Source organism: Callorhinchus milii, unplaced genomic scaffold (assembly GCF_018977255.1).
Source record: "Callorhinchus milii isolate IMCB2004 unplaced genomic scaffold, IMCB_Cmil_1.0 Scaffold14, whole genome shotgun sequence".
In the NCBI taxonomy this organism is placed as follows: Eukaryota; Metazoa; Chordata; class Chondrichthyes; order Chimaeriformes; family Callorhinchidae; genus Callorhinchus; species Callorhinchus milii.
Genome location: NW_024704755.1, coordinates 17,500,534 through 17,519,964, shown reverse-complemented (window position 1 = coordinate 17,519,964; position 19,431 = coordinate 17,500,534). Strand labels below are relative to the sequence as shown.

Here is a 19,431-nt window from a genome sequence, read left to right as displayed (position 1 = left end):
ATTTAAGAACTTTCCACAATTCTGTGTGATCTTGAAACCTAAGACAAAGTTGCGGGCTAAGACTTGGTAGAATTTCAGGCCTCTTGTATCTGGCGAAACCTTAGGCAACTTTCCTTACCCCACACGCTTGTTTACCTAGCGGTAAGTAGGAACCTGGTTGTTAGTTGATTGATGGCTTACTTTCCGGGGGTAATAATCGATCCAAAATAATAATAATAATAATAATTTGGTCACTCAATCCATGACTGTTTGTGGGACACTGCTGTGGGCAATTGGCTGCTGTGTTTCGGCCACAAAATATACACTTTCCAGTACATTCTGAAGTGCTTTGAGACGACATGGCAGAGTCATTAAACAAGTATTTTTCTACAGTCTTCACTGTAGAAGACACTGGAAACATATCAAAAGTAGAGGACCAAGAAGACAATGTTAGCGAGCAACTTAGGGAGATTAACGTTAGTAAAGAGATGGTTCTAGGTAAATTGTCAGGTCTTAAAACCGATAAATCCCCTGGACCGGATGGCCTGCATCCGAGAGTTTTAAAGGAGGTGGCTACTGCGATAGTGGATGGCATGTCTATAATCTTCCAAAAGTCTGTGGATACTGGAAAAGTTCCCATTGATGGGAAGATTGCAAACGTAACTCCACTATTTAAGAAGGATGGGAGAGAAAATAGGGAAAACTATAGATCAGTTAGTTTGACGTCAGTTGTAGGGAAAATTCTTGAGTCCTTAATAAAAAGATTAGGAAGAGTCAACACGGCTTTACAAAAGGGAAGTCATGCTTGACTAACCTTTTAGAATTTTTTGAGGATGTATCCAGGAGGTTGGAAAAGGGGGAACCAGTAGATGTGGTATATTTGGATTTTAGGAAGGCATTTGACAAGGTGCCACACAAGAGGCTGTTACTGAAGATCAAGGCCCACGGGATTAATGGGAAAATATTAACATGGATAGAAGAGTGGCTATCGGGTAGAAAGCACAGAGTAGTGATAAACGCATCATTCTCGAATTGGCAGGAGATGTGACTAGTGGAGTGCCACAAGGATCAGTGTTTGGGCCTCAGCTATTTACCATTTACATCAATGATCTGGACGAGGACATTGAATGTAATGTGTCTAAATTTGCGGATGATACTAAACTCGGCGGCAGAGTGAGCTCTCAGGATGATGCAAAAAGATTGCAACGGGATATAGATAGGCGCGGGGAGTGGGCAAGTAGGTGGCAGATGGAATTCAATGTTAGCAAGTGTGAAGTTATTCACCTCGGCAGCAAGAATAAAAGAACAGATTATTTTCTGGAAGGGGAGAAGTTAGATAGTGTTGGTATTCAAAGGGATTTGGATGTCCTTGTACACCAGACCCAAAAAGTTAGTTTGCAGTGCAGCAAACAACTAAGAAGGCGAACGGCAGTTAGCGTTCATTGCAAAAGGTTTAGAATATAAGAGTAGGGAAGTCTTGCTGCAACTGTATAGGGCTTTGGTGAGACCGCACCGAGAGTATTGTGTGCAGTGTTGGTTTCCTTATTTAAAAAAGGACATACTTGCCCTCGAGGGGGTGCAGCGTAGATTCACTCGGTTAGTGCCTGGGATGAGGGGACTGACCTATGAGGAGAGGCTGAATAAACTGGGGCTGTATTCTCTATAGAGTACAGAAGAATTAGGGGGATCTTATTGAAACTTATAAGATTCTTAAAGGGCTGATAAAGTAGTCACTGAGGGACTGTTTCCCCGGTGGGAGAATCTATAACCGGGGGTCACAGTCTGAAAATTAAGGCTCAGCCTTTTAGAATAGAGTTGAGGAAACATTTCTTCACTCAGAGGGCAGTGAACTTATGGAATTCACTCCCCAGAAGGCTGTAGATGTCAGTCCTTGAGCATTTTCAAGGCTGAGACCGATAGATTCTTGAAAAATAGAGGGATTAGGGGATATGGGGAGAGGGCAGGTAATCAGAGTTAGGTGAGAAGATCAGCCATGATCTTATCGAATGACGGAGCAGGCACGAAGGGCCGAAGGGCCGAATGGCCGACTCCTGCTCCTAATTCTTATGTTCTTATGTTCTTATGATAAGGTGCTATATTAACTACAAGGATTATTATTATTATAATTTGTTGTTGCTGTGGGTGAAGTCCCCGAATGGGCAGATATTCAGTGATTGGGACCTGGTGGATCTTGGTGCTTCACAATCCAGGCTTTACTTAAGTTCTTCAAATGGAAAATCATTGTGTTTCCCCGGGTCACTTCCTGTCGACCAAACAAATAACAGTGAAATGTCAGCTTGTGTTAGAGGTTTAACATGCGGAGGTTTATGTGTGGGAGCAAGCTCTGCCTGACGTGATCTTTGATGTGGTCATTTCCAGCCCATTCTTTGTGGATCCGTCCAGCGGAAAGCTGGACGTGCTGGAGAGCGTGCAGGTCACGATTGAATTTATTCCACAACGGATTGGAGACCACAAGGAGGACCTGATAATACACCTCAATACAGGTACGTCCACACTGACCCCACCAGCGCCCAACACAGCTCAGAGCCTCACCAAAGCAAACGGCAGAAGTGCAGCTCAATAGCTCACAGATTGCTTGACTTAAAGCGGATCAAATAAAGCCACCATTGTTAAATTTTCTTGATTGAATATTTCTTGATGTAGGCCATAAATCAAGGAATATTCAATTAAGAAAAACCTGGAAACACACAACTGATCAAACACGGATTTACCTAGCCTCGGGTGAATGTTCAGGGGTCACAGGTTGGCCACCACTGCTGTAGGCGGTGATACGAACTGTGGGTTCAAACCCCACGTCAGGTCGTTGAACGCCTACAGTCTAGGCTGACCAATGCAGTACTGGGAGAGGTGGAGTTGCATTGTCGGAGGTGCCGTTCTCCAGATGAGACATTAAACTGAGGTCCCATCTGACACTAAAGATCCCTCGGCACTATTCAAAAAGAGAAGGGAGTTTCTCTCTCCCAGTGTCCTGGCCGACAATCCCCAGATAAAATTAGTCGCTCACTTCATGGCTGTTTTTAGGGCATTGCTGTGCAAGTTGACTGCTGTGTTCACCAACAAAATACACAGTCACTACACTTTACAGTAAATCCTGTGAAGTGCTTTGACATGTCCTCCAGAACATGAGCGAGTGCTGTATCAAATGTACGGATTATTATCGTAATATGTGTGGTGTAGTGTGTGGCTTGGCGATGGGTGGAGCAGCCTCGCTGAGACGGGAGCCTGTGAGGTGGAGCAAATCATCTGAATATTGAGTTAGTAAATATGATGACTTCTCAGTTTCCAGCAGAAAGAGGAAAGAGAGCAGGTCTTTATGAAGAATTACCATCTTAATCTGCACCATCAGCCAACATCAGTTCCTATTATTATTAAATCTCCCCCTGACAGGCCACTCGCAATGTTCAGCCATTCACAACATTAAACCCAGAAAATCCTCTCCATCTTCATCACAATCCCAAGGCCAGATGATGGAAATTTTAATATTCAGAGGAAAGGATTCATTCAGTCAGTCCACCCCACCCCCTTCCCAACACACACACACACACACACACACACACACACACACCACAGACGTTTCATCTTGGTACAGAAAAACTCCTTGAGAAGGTGTTAAGAGTTCTATCCAGCTTGGTCTCCTCCCCCCTCTACTGTGGATCAACAACAACAAAGTGGCATTTATATAGTGCCTTTCACGTCGGGAGGACGTCCCAAGGCGCTGCACAGTCAGTGTTTTTGACCCGAGCTGGGGGTCGGGATTGGGGGGGGTGGAGGTCAGGGGGGGAAGGAGGGTGTTCCAAAGATTTATTCTATCTTGGACGAGACTTTGTTTCGCTTGTTGTTCCCATGTTGTTAGCCATTCTGATTGAGCTAGCAGGCTCTATCCTTGTATTTGATGTTGCACCCCATCATGTTGTTGAGACATCACAAAGTGCTTCACATGATATTCTGTAAAGTGTAGTGAATACAGCAGGCAATTTGCACACAGCAATGTCCCAAAAATAACCATGGAGCGAGTGATCAATTTTACTTGAAATTGTTGGCCAGGACAAGGGGAGAGAGAGAGAGAAACTCCCTTCAGATAGTGCCATGGGTACTTTAACTGACACCTAATGAACATATTGTATATTGTTTGTGCGGCGTTCCTCAGGGCTCTGTCCTTGGTCCCCTCCTCTTCAATATCTATATGCTCCCTCTTGGTGACGTCATTCGCAGACATGAGGTCGACTTCCACATGTATGTGGATGACACCCAACTCTGCCTCTCTGCCTCCATCCGTGACTCCAGGACCCACTGCTGTCCTGACAGATTGTCTGTCAGACATCAAGTCCTGGATGAGAGCGAAGTTTCTTCTTGACGTCAGGCGCTGACAGCATCACCATCCATGGGGCTCACTCCCCCTCACTGAGCCAGTCCCAAACCTTGGGTTCTTGTTTGAGCCTCAACTATCCTTTCTACCCCACATCTGCGCCATGACCCGCTCTGCCTTCCCCAACTCCGCAACATCGCCCGGCTCCGCCACTGTCTCACACCGCAGGCCACCGCCACCCTCATACACGCCTTCATAACATCGAGGCTTGACTATGCAAACTCCTTGCTTGTTGGCCTCCCCAACTCCTCCCTCTATAGGCTCCAGATCATCCAGAACCCCCTCCTCGCCTGACTCCACTGGTTAGGATACAGTTCAAGATCCTGGTCCTCACCTTCAAAGCCCTCCATGGTCTTGCTCCCCACCTACCTCTGCCAACTCCTAATCCCTACCATCCTGCTCACTCTCTCCGCTCAGCGGCCTCCAGCCTGCTTCATGTCCCCCGCCTCGCTCGCCCCACTCTTGGGCACAGGCTTTCTAACACTCTGCCCAACCCTCTGGAACTCCATCCCACAGTCTCTCTACCTCGCCCCCCTCCCTTGCCTCCTTCAAGACCCATCTCAAGACCCTCCTCTTCGATTGTGCTTTTGATCTTCTCCCCCTGCCCTCCCCAATTTGTTTATGCAGTGGACAGTTCATTTCATATTTATTATAAATCCAGCAGCTGGAATCCACCTTGATTGGTTTGCAGGAAAGGAAGCAGCTGCTGCTCAAGCTCCACACCTCCAGCTCAGGGGTTAGGAATGTGTGTCTGAGCGAGATATGTGTGAGAGTATTGCCACTATCTTGCTTGTGGGCAGCAAGATGGTGGCAATGCTCTCACACATATCCTATCAAATTATAAAGTGTTCTCAGTATAACCAATTCTCTCACGGTGGGCGGAGGCTAAGCAGGGTCTCTTTGTAGTTCAAATGGCTGGACGCTACTCTCTATGGGGAGCAATGCAGTTTGAGTTAGTTGGACTCCAGTAGTTACCATAACACACTCAAGCCAATCTGCTCCTAATTCTCTCCAGAAATCAGTAAACTGGCAGCATCCCTCCAGAGAGAGAGTTCATATTCCATTCCAATATTTTGCAATTGGATGAATAATGATCTTAACCCTTGCATTACATTTGTTACATTTACAGTTGGGGGGAGCTGTGTAACCAGAGGAGACAGCAAAGGTCCTACACAGAGGGCTTGATGTGTATGTACATGGGCTGGTAACTGGCAAATGGAGTTTAATACAGATAAATGCAATGCAAGACATATAGGATCTCAGACCACGAAACACCGGCCTCCATGGATTGGATAGAACTGGCCGAGGGGGGAAGCTGAGAGCGATCTCGCGGTGTTAGCTGACTAGTGACTCACTGTGTCACACAGTGTGAGGCAGCAATAAACAGGCAAACAGGACACTGGGCTGTGTTCTAAATCAGTTGAGTTCAGATCCCCAGACGTGACCCTCAGGCTGTACAGTGTCTGGTCAATACCTTCAATACTGCAGACAGCTCTGGTCACTGGGACATCAGGGGCCGCTCAGGCCATAGAGACAGTGCAGAGGAGAGCAACCAGGCTGATCCCGGTGTTACCAGCCTCAGACAGTACCTTACCCCAGATGCAGCCAAAACCCACGTCTATGTGTTCGTTATCTCCCGCCTAAATTACTCCACTGCCCTCCTTCCGTTTCCCCAGCTCCACTATCCACAAAATTCAGAACTCCGCCCACACTAAACTCCGTCGGCCCATCACCCCAGTCCTCGCCAGGCTCCACTGGCTCACTATCACCGAATGATTTGATTTAAAGATCCTCTCACTCGTCTCCAAATCCCGTCATGCCCTGTCACCTCTCTGACCTGCTCACTCCCCAACCTATTACCCGCTGCCTCCTCTCAACTGCCTCCGGCCACCTGCTCATTCCTGGTGCCCTCCATTCCACCATTGCTGGCCGCACTTTCAGCCACTGCATCCCGAACACTTCCTGTATTCCTCCACCCCCTCCTTCCCCATCGTGAGGTGGCGCCTGTAGACCTTCCTGTTTGACTGAGCCTATGGCCACTCCCACCTTCCCCCTGCTCAACATTGTGCTCCGTCACTGTCAAGCGCTCTGGGACGCTGCCCTGCATGAGGGGCGCTGTGTAAATGTTAGTTGTTGCTGTTGTTGTTGGAGGAATGAGCTATGAGCAAAGACTAGATAATCTAGAGCTTTTCAGTCTTGGGAGAAGCCAACTCGGAGTGAGGGAGTGTGTGGGCTGGAAAGCTGAGTGTTCAACATGGAGCGAGATAGAGCGACAGGAGAATGTGGAGTCCTGTAGCTCAGTGGTTAGAGCACTCGCTTTGCAAGCGAGAGACCTGAGTTCAATCCCAGGCAGAGGGCGAAACCTTGGGCAAGTTTCCTTACTCCACACAGAGCCTAATAATAATCCCTCCAAAAAACCAAAAACAATAATAAATTGATCATTTTCAATCTACGACTGTTTGTGGGACATTGCTGTGCGCAATTGGCTGCCGCGTTCGCCCACAAATACACAGTCAATTCACTTTACAGTGTGTTCTGTGAAGCGCTTTGGGACGTCCTCCCGACGTGAAAAGCACTATATCAAATGCAAGGATTATTATTATTATTATTAATAATGTGTTTAGCTAGTCCAAACGTTTTATTCCAGGCAACATTTCTGTGTGGCTGGGAGTCCACTTGACTAAACACAGTATCACTGATCTCCCCATCACTGAGAGAGCAATGATACTCTATTTACAATACAAACCCCCTCAGCGGGGGATTGATTATTGCCTGCAGCCAGTGGATTGTGCTGGATCTGTAACATGGTGCATTAACCTAGACATCCGGCAGGTTATTGAGCAGCAAAATATTCTGTGTTGGTTCAGGCTGGAGCTTCACAGTGTCACCACACATTTGTGGAGTCCTGTACTTTATTGATTAGAGCGCTCGCCTCGCAAGTGAGAGGACCTGGGTTTTGATTCCTGGGCGGGGGAAACCTAAAGCAAGTTTCGCTACTCCACACTCCTCTCTTTACCGAGCAGTAAGTAGGAACCAAGTTGCTCGTCACTTTCTAGGGGTAATAATCCCTTTAAAAAAATTGAACCACGACTGTGGGACGCTGCTGTGCGCAATTGGCTGCCATGTTTCACCCACAAAATACAGTCAATTCACTTTACAATATATTTTGTGAAGCGCTTGAAGACGTCTCAACAACGTGATAAGGCGCTGTATCAAATACAAGAATTATTATTATTATTATCCCATCAACAAGCAGCCAAGCATCGGGTGTAATTCCCGCAATGTTCTGTCTCTGCACTGAAGCTTCTCTTTTTTGCTCGATCGGGGTCTGACACACTGACTTGAGTGGGAACCCTCCCATTCAGCTCCTATTAACTCTGCAAGCCAGAGCCCTATTAGGTTAGGAACACATGCAGAAACCCAACAAAGTGCTTCTCGGTGTCCAAACCAACCCCCTGAGAGTCTGCTTTCCATTTGACTGGAATGACACATCCTGCCTACTTAATTCCGAAGAGTATTAGGCGCAGGTTGGCTAGAGCCAAGGCTTGGGGACCCCAGAGTTTGTGTTGGAGTAACTGATGAAGTCTAACCAGCTAAAACTGCATAGATTGCCATTGAGAGTGTTGCTTGTCCAGCTAGGACCACCCTCCCCATTAGGTCTTTGGTTGCAGGGTTAACAGGAGCTGAGTTGTATGATTCCCTGCCCTACCAAGTCCTGCCAATGTGCTGTCATCAGCAATGCCCTGGAATACTGCCCACCCGCCTGGCTAGGAACCGGACTAGAGGGTGGAACTCAACAACAACAACAAATTACATTTATACAGCGTCTTTCATGTCAGGAGTACGTCCAGAAGTGTTGGATGGCAGAGGGTTTGAGCTGGGGGTTGGATTCGGGAGGGGAGGGGTGAAGCGCAGGGTTATGGTGGGGTTAGGATGTTGACTGAAGCCTCGGTCAAAGAGAAAGGTCTGGAGATTGACCTTGAAGGAGACGAGGGACTCAATATTCAGTTTGCAAACATGTCACCTTGGAGTCAGTTCAGCTCCAAAGGAGGCTGTGCTTTCCCCTCCCCCCCACAGGACAGTCACTAGTTGGTCATTAGACATGTGACACGTGTGAGTTTTGAGCTTCACCTCCACGGATGGTTGTTGCCTGGCCCCAGCGTCCGATTCGAAGAAGCAGCCTGGTCAGGTTTCCTCTCTTCTTGTCTTGTCGTATCACGCTGGTTGCTGACCTCTTTGCCACACTCCACCACAGCCACTGACACAGAGTCAGCAAACTCTCCCTCCCAGCCTCAGCAGTGTGGCCTCTTTCTTGACATCTGGACTGAGAGTGAGTTGAGCAGGGACTGGCTTGGGCTGAACTGTGAGCTGGGAAGTGATGGCCTTGAGCCACACATCCCACATTTCACCTGAGCTTCTGCGCTTCACCCACAAAATACACAGTCACTACACTTTACAGTATATTTTGTGAAGTACTTTGAGACATCTCGATGATTTAATAAGGCGCTATATCGAATGCAAGGATTATTATTATTTTATCTGAAGGATGGCATCCGAATGGAGGGTCGGTAGAGACCGAGTTGAAAGCCCTGACGTGGTGCCTCGAATCCACAACCTTTTGAATTGGTGGCGAGATTTTGACTGACTGAACAAGGCTGAGACGCTTAAAAGGTCCCATCAGTACATTCTGTATCAAGAAATTATTAACAAATGAAAACAACAAAATAACATGTGTAAAGCGCTTTTTATGTCAGGAGGATGTCCCAAGGCGCTGAACTGGACCCGAGCTGGGGGTCGGGGTCGGGCTGGGGGAGGGCAGGTGGGGAAGCAGGGAGATCGAAAGCATGGTCGAAGAGGAGGGTCTTCAGATGGGTCTTGAAGGACGCAAGGGAGGGCATGAGGTGGAGGGACTGCGGGATGCAGTTCCAGAGGGTGGGGGCAGAGTGGCAGAAGACCTGCCCGCCAATGGTGGGGTGAGCGAGGCGGGGGCGTGAAGCAGGCCGCAGCCGACTGAGCAGAGGGAGCGAGCAGGATGGTAGGGGGTTAGGAGTTCATAGAGGTAGGGTTCAAAGAAAGGAACAGAATTAATAATAATAATCCTTGCATTTGATATAGCACCTTATCGCATCTTCAAGACGTCTCAAAGCGCTTCACAGGATATACTGTAAAGTGAATTGACTGTATTTTTTGTGGTTGGAACTTTATAGATTAATGGTAATTGTAAAGATTTCTCATCAGTTAAAGTACTGGTGAGGTTCCTCTGGGCTGAGCCGGGGTGTGAGGTGTGTGGCTGGCTCTCACACAGAGCAAGATGAAGCTGAAATCAATTATTGTAGAGTTTACAAACATGAGACCTTGACTTGGAACCAGTTAATTAAACATGTGTTTGCTGCCTTTCCCTTCCCTATCCACACTGAGCTCCAATCTATACGAAATGTTATGGCTACATTCTGAATCTGTCAACAAAACTTTGATTAAACGCAGATCATTTCTAACTCAAGCGAACCAGATGAAATACATTCCCAATCAAGTGCACACACCAGCTCTTAATAGACACAAATTAATGAAATATTGAACTCCCGTAAAAATGATAAAGTGGCTCAGCCACTGATCCATCAGTGCAGCACTTCCCAACACATCAGTGATTTGGAAATAAAACAGTGAGCAGCTCTGCCCTCCGCCTGGACACACTCCCGTTATTGAGGAGCTGTGGCTTGTGGCCTCACTGAAGATTTACTGGTTCCATTGTAGAGGCTTCATTACTGTACTGACGGCCAGCAGGTTAGAGCTGGTGACAGCCGGCTGAGCACTGTGTGGGCGGTGTCGCTGGGGACTCTGAAGCAGGAGATGTGATTACGGTCTTTAAGATTCTGAAGCGAATAGATCAAGTAGACCATGAAAAGCTGTTTTATCTTGTGCTAGGACACTGCCTGCGATTGAAGGGGGTAAATTCAGAATAAATCTGTGGAAACACTAGTTCACTGAGCGAGTAGCAAACATATGGAACAACCTCACTAGGGAGACAGTCAGTGGAAGCAGAAAATGTTGTTTGTTTCAAGAACGAATGAGATAGATTTCTACTGGAAAATAATATCTGGGTATACAGTCAATTCACTTTACGGTATATTTTTTGAAGCGCTTTGAGACATCTCAAAGACATGATAAGGCACTGTATCAAATGCAAGGATTATTATTACTCTCATCATCTATTTTAACAGCTACGGTCTTGCTGAGCACCCTGGCTAGTAGATGGTATGAAGGAGGACAATTAGCACTGAATAAATAAACAGGTGCAGAGAGAGAAGCCAAGTGATGAGTGGAGTTCAAATGAGATCGATTGAGAGCGAGGCAATGGGGAGTCAGGTGGCTTCGCTGTGTTGATGACAGACTAGGCAGCCTGGCTCGGTCACAGGATTCAAAGGAGCAGAAACATCTGCCTGTGTCACACGCGCACCGTTTGTCCGGAAAACACGCGGTCATTGCAATTTGCAGTATAGCTTGTGAAACGCACTGGCACAGTCTCCTGCAACGAACGGCACTATACCAAATGTAAGGAGTATTCATATTAAACATATTGGAACAGAAGAGAGACAGTGTGCGCTTGGGGAGAAAATGCTCCTCAACTCACTTCTCAACTCGTGACTCTCTGCCTGGGGTGGGTGGGGACGAGATGATCGGGGCTGAACTGGCTCCAAGTGACATGTTTGGCAACTGAATGTGGGAATCGAGCCCCCCCTCTGTGACGGTCTCTAGGCTGGTTCCTGAGCCAGGTGGGTCTGCAGTATTCTAAGGCACTGCCCAGCCTGGCTCATCAGCAGGACTTTTCTGCCAGTGTCTGAAGCTGGAAAAATATGGGAACAGAAGATAGTGAAGCAGGTGTATACTCAGAGGAGGAGGGAGTGATTATTGGGCAATCTGCAGCAGTTTAAGTAATGGCACTCCAGATTACAGCTCATTGCTTTTGACTGCAAGTCACTGTAAGTCAGTCTGATCTGCCAGAAATGGGGAGGCTGTGTGGTGCACCTCAAGGCCACTTGTGTATAATTTGAAAGAAACTCGTTTTTAACCTTGCATAAATCTCCAGTGTTGAATACTGATGAGAAATTACGGAGCCGAGGGACTGAAATCATTCCAGAGAAAATGATGAGCTGAGAGATGGGAATAGAGGGAGGTGAAAGGGAAGCTAGCGAGAATTTTCAGATCAATCTAGGTCCGTACCGATGTTTATACTCCACACAAACCCCCCTCACCTCATTGTTTCAGTGCTGTAGATGACAGCCTGGCTCCGTCAGTAGCTCTCTCGCCTCTGAGTCAGAAGATTGTGGGTTTAAGTCCCACGTTGGGTGACTTGGAACTAACATACTCTAGTCTGACACTCCAATGCAGCGCTGGGGATGTGCTGAGTTGTTAGAGGTGCTGTCCTTAAATGACATGTCTGCCTGTTCAAGTGGATGTTAAAGATCCCACGGTACTATTCGAATAGAGAAGGTGTCCCGGTGTCCTGGCCAACATTCACCCAGATAAGCTGTTTGTGGGATGTTGCTGTGTGCAAATTAGCTTACGCTTTTGCCTACAGTCACTCCACTTTACAGCAACTCCTGTGAAGCACTCTGGGCCGTGCTCCTGATGTGAAAAATACTGTATGAAATGTGAGTATTATTATTATCTGGCTCCTGTTGTGCCGTGTTGCAGGTGAGGATATCTATGTTAGCTTGTACGGCGCTGCAACAGACATCAATGTCAGGCTGGATAAGAACTCGCTGCTGATTGAGAAGACCTACGTCTCACTGGCCAACCAGAGGACAGTGTCCATTTGTAACAGGAGTGAGGTGGTGGTGCACTTCCAGTGGAAGCAGTTTGCAACCAGGGAAGAGGAGGAGCAACAGAAACTGAGGTGGGCAGTGACCGACTGATCGACTGACCAACTGACTGACTGACATGCAGAAGCCCTGCCTTTCCTACATGGATACATAGGAACAGGAGGAGGCCATTCAGCCCCTCGAGCCTATTCCACCATTCTATAAGATCGTGACTGATCTGTACCTAACTCCAATTACCTGCCCTTGCCACATATCCCTTGATACCCTGACCTAACAAATATCTATCCACCTCAGTCTTGAAAATGTGATTGGATCCAGCCATAATCTATAGCCTTTTGGGGGAGGGAGTTCCAGATTTTCACTCCCCTTTGGGTGAAAAACTGCCTCCTGCTTTCACCCCTAAATGGCCTGGCTCTAATATTAAGATGATGTTCTGGATTCCCCTGTTCTGGATTCCCTCTGTTCTGGATTCTCCCACCATACAGTAAGAACATTGTAACTTCACAGGGAAATGACATCCGATCTGTTTGTCAACCAGGGATTATGAACCGTGAAAGATGTAAAAATCACCTAAATTGAACAATTTCTTACCTCCTTACTGAAATGAGTGATTGGCTGATTAGCTGTGAATGTTGAAGATTCTGTGGCACTCACTGCTGAAAAAGGGAATGGAGTTTCTCTCTCCTGACAATCCCACAGATAAAACCGGTCACTCACTTTGTGGCTGTTTGTGGGACATTGCTGTGTGCAAATTGGCCGCCACGTTCACCTGCAAATACACAGTCACTACATGCTATGAGTGACTCCTGCCAAAGCGCTTGGAGACGTCTTCCTGACACTTGTATCAGATGTAAAGATTGCTATTATTTTATCCAACTCTGTTGACCTCAGGAGACCAGAATTTCCCAAGACCTGTTGGCAATTTAATACTTTTAACAAATACTCAATACCGGATGTGAAGGCATTTTAGATATTACAGTTTCTTTATTTTCTTCTAACTTCCTACAGCTCCTTGGTTAAAACATAGTGTGGAGGGTTCAGGGAAATTGTTTTCATTATCTCAGGCCTTCACTGGGGACATCAGAGCTTTAGGTTCAGGTTGTAATTGGATTCTCCTGGTGTAATTCATTGAGATGTCCTTTCTGTGATACAGACATCACTTGATGTGAGCGAGGGTGATGCTGTGTTTATTAGTGAGTAAAGCTGGCCTCATGAGCCATAAGTGTTTGCTGTCTGCGTGCTCACACCATGGACACGGCATTACCCTCATTTGCTTTAAGCTTTCTGTTTATACAAGCCTGTTTATTGTATACACGCCTCTGTTTACCCAGCAGTAAGTAGGAATCCGGTTGTTAGTTGATTGCAGATCGCTTTTCCAGGGGTAATAAATCTCCAAAAAATAAAACAAATTTCAAAATAATAATAATTTGGTCACTCAATCCACAACAGTTTTTGAGACGCTGCTGTGTGCAATTGGCTGCTGCGTTTTACCCACAAAATATACAGTCAATTCACTTTACAGTATATTCTGTGAAGCGCTTTGAGACATCGCAAAGTTGTGATAAGGCACTAAATCAAAACAAGGATTATTATTATTATTATACATGTCAGCCTCGCTCAGCTGCTCACACTAATACCTCTGGGCCATAAGATCGGTTTGGGTGAAAAACACCCTCTCGTCCATCTGATCTCATCTCTCCAGAACACCCACACTACCATCCCCCCAGCAGAGCATCGAGCTGCTGTTTAAATGAGTCCCAGTCTCCTGGCCTCAACCCGCCCTTCCTGGTAACCCTGTTCCAGTCGTTAATTATCCACTGGGTAAAGAAACACTTCCTGGTGTCTGTCCTGAAGTTGCCCCCTTTACACCTAAAAGCCCTCCTTCTCTTGGCTTGATAAGTTTCTCAATCCCATTTGTATTTATCAGGTTTTATCACCTTTATCAGGTCTCCTCTGAGTCGTTTTCTCTCAACACTGAAGAGCCTGAGTTTGTCTGATCGTTGCTCACAGCTCATTCCTCCAACACCGGGATCAGCCTGGTTGCTCTCCTCTGCACTGTCTCTATGGCCTGAGCGGCCCCTGATGTCCCAGTGACCAGAGCTGTCTGCAGTATTGAAGGTGTTGACCAGACACTGTACAGCCTGAGGGTCACGTCTGGGGATCTGAACTCAATTGATTTAGAACACAGCCCAGTGTCCTGTTTGCCTGTTTATTGCTGCCTCACACTGTGTGACACAGTGAGTCACTAGTCAGCTAACACCGCGAGATCGCTCTCAGCTTCCCCCCTCGGCCAGTTCTATCCAATCCATGGAGGCCGGTGTTTCGTGGTCTGGGATCCTATATGTCTTGCATTGCATTTATCTGTGTTAAACTCCATTTGCCAGTTACCAGCCCATGTACATACACATCAAGCCCTCTGTGTAGGACCTTTGCTGTCTCCTCTGGTTACACAGCTCCCCCCAACTGTAAATGTAACTCTGACACTGGGGCTGTGAACTCAGGTGGGGTGTTGGCTCAAAGCCCATGTCAGGAGATGGGCTGACAATCTAGGCTACAGTTGGGCTCAGCATTGGGGAGGAGTGGTGCTGTACGGGGCTGGTATCAGAGAGCTTTACTGATCAGCTTCTGGTCAGCAAACTGCTATTAATAATAATAATAATAATAATAATCCTTGCATTTGATATAGTGCTTTTCACGTCGGGAGAACATCCCAAAGCGCTTCACAGAACACACTGAATTGACTGCATATTTGTGGGCGAACGCGGCAGCCAATTGCGCACAACAATGTCCCACAAACAGTCGTAGATTGAAAATGACCAATTTATTATTGTTTTGGTTTTGGAGGGATTATTATTAGGCTCTGTGTGGAGTAAGGAAACTTGCCCAAGGTTTCGCCCTCTGCCTGGAATTGAACTCAGGTCTCTCACGCAAAGCGAATGCTCTAACCACTGAGCTACAGGACTCCACAAATTCTCAAGTGTGGCCACTATCTTCCTCACTCCCAGCGAGAAATAGACCTAGAAATAGAAAAAGTCATAGTGAGAGAGAGGGGGAGAGAGAGAGAGAGTGGGGTTTGGGCACACTGTGTACTATAGTGTGAGGGTAACACCTGATTGAACAGTATTTTAGTTAGGTCTGGAGCCATTTTGTGTTTTGTTTTGCCCAGCCGGGTGTCTGACACATGCGGAAACCCATCTCCTGCTTAAGAGTCTGCAAACCAAGCTGAGATTTCCATGTATCCCACCTACACATGGAAATCCCAGAGATAGATTGTTGGAATGGAATGCTCTCTCTCTCTCTCTCTTTCCCTGGAGGGACATATCCTGTTTACCTAATTCCAGAAAGTATTAGGTGCAGGTTGACAAGAGTCAAGGCTTGGGGGCCCAGAGTTTGCGATGGGATAACATCTGGAGTCTAACCAGCTAAACCCACATAGCTTGCCATTGAGAGCACTGTCTGTCAAACTTTCCTGCTGCTTGTCCAGCTAGGACCACCCACAGTTATTGGCTGCAGGGTTATGGGGAGCTGCCGTGTATTATAGAAGTGACTGTATTGGAGCTGTGGAAGAGGCATGGACTAACGGTGTGACGGCCACACAGAGAATGCTGGAGGGAGTACGTGTGGACAGATTGTTGGAGGGAATGGTGTCGGAGGCGCACAGAATCCGAAGAGACCAGGCTAATTTTCGCAGCTTTGTTAATTGTGTTGAAGTGTGAGAAACATATGCTGTGGGCGGTGATCCACACTGTGTACATCTCTGAACAGCTAAAGACCAGTGTGCAATTAGCAAAGTTGAGCCACTAATGACAGGCCCACAATCTGGACCTTTCAATGGTTGTTTCTGAAGTTGGAGTTGAGTTATACTGTTATGTGCTGTAACAGCCTCTGTGGGACAACAAGAACAACTTGCATTTACACAGCATCCCTCAAGCAGGGTAGCGTCCCAAAGCGCTTGACAGTGATGAAGCACATTGCCAAGCTGGGGGGAGGGGAAGGTGACCGCAGGCATTGTGAAAGAGGAAAGCCTTCAGGTGCGACCTGAAGCTGGGGAGGGAGGGGGCAAGGCGGAGGGATAGAGGGAGAGGGTTCCAGAGTTTCGGGGCGTAGTGGCTGAAGGCTCGGCCACCGATGGAGGGATTGCTGGAGTCTAACCAGCTAAAACCGCATAGCTTGCCACTGAGAGCATTGCCTGGCAAGCTAAGACCACTCTATTCCGTAGGGGTTTGGCTGTAGGGTTAACAGGAGCTGAGGGGGAAGATTCCTGGCCCCCAGTGACTGGTCAGCCCTTCCAGGTCCTGCTGATGAGCCGGGCTGGGGTGGGCCGCCATCAGCAGTGAGTGCCCTGGAAGTCTGTGGACCTGACTTGCTCAGGAATCGGACCAGAAACCGTCACAGGCTTGTTCCTGATGGTCCATTGCCAGGCACGTCACAAAGTTATCTGAGAAAAAAACAATATGTGGAGAGCAAGTTGTCTGTGTCCCTGGCATTGAGCGTTATTTCCAACTTTGTTCCATTCCAAACATATGGGCAGTTCAGACCTAGTCTCCACAGCTTCATTAGCTGTAATTGAGCAGCTGTGCGCTAAACGATAGCAAAAGCTTTTAGCAGGTACGTGATGCTGAGCCGGGGCGGGGCTCGAAGGGCTGGCTGGCTGGGTCTCTCTCGCTCTCGGCGTGCTGGGGCGTGTGGACATCATCAGTGTGAGGCGGCCTCTCAGGGCAGGACAGCATGTGTTCAGCAGCATTGTGTTAGGCCTCGGCGATTAGTCCCCACACACTGACTGTAACCGCGCGTCTCATTGTGTACTGGACAAGTACTCAGGCAGTCTGACACACACCATGTGCTCATGGTGATGCACATTGTTAGCGTGGAGTCCTTTAGCTCAGTGTTTAGAGCACTCGCCTCGCAAGCGAGAGGACCTGGGTTCTATTCCCGGGTGGGTCAGGGCGAAACATTGGGCACATGCCTCTGTTTACCTGGCAGTAAGTAGGAACCCGGTTGTTAGTTGGTTGGTTGATTGTTTTTCCCGCGATAATAATCCCTTCAATAATAATAATAAATAAAATAATAATAAATTGGTCACTTCAATCCGTGACTGTTGTGGGACGCTGCTGTGCACAATTGGCTGCCACGTTTCGCCCGCAAATATACAAATATACAGTCACTACACTTTACAGTGTATCCTGTGAAGCACTTTGAGATGTTGCGAAGACGTGATAAGGCGCTGTGTTGAATGTAAGGATTACTATTATTAGTAATTAGTATAATTAGGTACCCAGGCAGTCTGCACATTGTTAGCGCTCGTGTACACACACATCGATGCACAAACATACAAAAAAACACAAACGTACACAAACATACACAAACTGAACCTTATGCACAGGCATGTGATAAATATGTTCTAACGTAACATTGTAACTGTAATACAGTATAACACAGTGTGATAATACAGACATATAGAAATAATAATAGTGAGCCATACACGAGGGGGAGTGAGTGTGTAATTCACTGCAATACACACACTCTGAAATATAACAATTTATAATAATAATAATCCTTGCATTTGATATAGCCGTTTATCACATCCCAAACTATACACGGTATTAGCCCCAGATATTATTTTTTAGCAGAAATCAATCTCATTTGTTCTTGAAACAACCAACATTTTCTGCCTCCACGGTCTGTCTACCTCCACGGTCTCTCTCCCTCCACGGTCTGTCTCCCTCCACGGTCTCCCTCCCTCCACGATCTGTCTCCCTCCACGGTCTGTCTCCCTCGGGAGTCTGTTCCATACGTTTACTCCTCGCTCAGTGATGTAGTGTTTCCGCAGATTTGTTCTGAATTTACCCCCTTCAATCACAGGCCATATACACAGTGTAATACATACCCTCCCTTGTGGGTTGTGGGTGGGAATCCTGTTGCTGAGCCAGTTTTGTACCCTGACATGGTACACGGTACACGAGCCTGTCTGTCTGTGTTTGTGTGTCTGTCTGTGCGTCTGTTCTTGTGTCTGTCTGTCTCTTTATGTCTGTCTGTCTGTCTGTCTCTTTGTGTCTGTCTGTCTGTCTCTTTGTGTCTGTCTGTCTGTCTGTCTCTTTGTGTCTGTCTGTCTGTCTGTCTCTTTGTGTCTGTCTGTCTGTCTGTCTGTCTGGCTGTGCGTCTGTTTGTCTGCCTGTGTGTCTGCCTGTCTCACTGTCTCTCTTTCTTTGTCTGTGTGTTGTTTTCTCACCAGCACTGTAACTCTCTCTCTGTCCCTCTGTCTCTCTCCCTCTCTGTCCCTCTCCCTCTCTCTGTCTCTCTCCCTGGCTGATGACTCCCTATTTCTCTCCAGTTTTTTTTCTAGTCTGAACAATGACAAAGAGGAGGAGATGGAGCGTTTCCTGGCAGAATGTTCTGGAGATCCCTCCGTCAGGGACCAGATTTCCATCCTGTCCAGAACCTTCCAGAATCGCCAACGTGCGGCTGAGGAGGATTCGCTTATCTTCTCTGATCAGACGATTATCATCGAACCAGTGGTCAGTGCTTCCCCATCAGCCAGCGCTCTGGTTCCTCTGGGGAGGGTATCTGGGGAGAGGGGATATCAGGGGAGGGTATCTGGGGGAGAGCGTCTGGGAAGATGGGGAGCATATCTGAAGGGAGTGGCTATCTGGGGGGAGGGTATCTGGGGGAAGGTATCTGGGAGGAGGGGGAGGGTATCTGAGGGGAGGGTATCTGTGGGAGAGGGTATCTGGGGGAGAGTATCTGGGAGGAGGGGGAGGGTATCTGGGGGAGGGTGAAGGGGTTTGTCCCACAGTGACAGGGATCCCATCTCTCACTCCGCAGATCATTACTCACTGACACGTTAGCTGACATGGTTGTATCAGGCCACAAGATATTGTGTTTGGTGAAGTGGCTGGATCATCACTGAAAATAATATAAATATTATAGATAATAGTAATAATAATTTGGTAATTTCAATCCACGGCTGTTTGTGGGACGCTGCTGTGTGCAATTGGCTGCCATGTTTCGCCTACAAATATACAGTCAATTCACTTTACAAAATATTCTGTGAAGCGCTTTGAGACGTCTTGAAGACGTGATAAGGCGCTATATCAAATGCAAGAATTATTATTATTATTGGCCAAAACTATCAGAGCCCTGGGCTGACTGTAAAGTGAATTGACGGTGTATTTTGTGGGCGAAACGGGGAAGCCAATTGCACACAGCAGCGTCCCCACAAACAGTCGTGGATTGAGTGACCAAATT

At 47.3% G+C, this 19,431-nt stretch overlaps 1 protein-coding gene across 1 annotated transcript in view; it reads left to right on the top strand.

Annotated features, from left to right (window-relative positions):
- The window catches only part of LOC103191034 (hydrocephalus-inducing protein-like), an 85,373-nt gene that overhangs the window by 14,919 nt on the left and 51,023 nt on the right, over positions 1-19,431 (top strand). Inside the window, exons 5-7 of the mRNA XM_042340433.1 lie at positions 2,359-2,483; positions 12,059-12,260; positions 18,518-18,701. Coding sequence (XP_042196367.1) covers positions 2,359-2,483; positions 12,059-12,260; positions 18,518-18,701 — 511 coding nt within the window. The remainder of the gene's footprint in view (positions 1-2,358; positions 2,484-12,058; positions 12,261-18,517; positions 18,702-19,431) is intronic.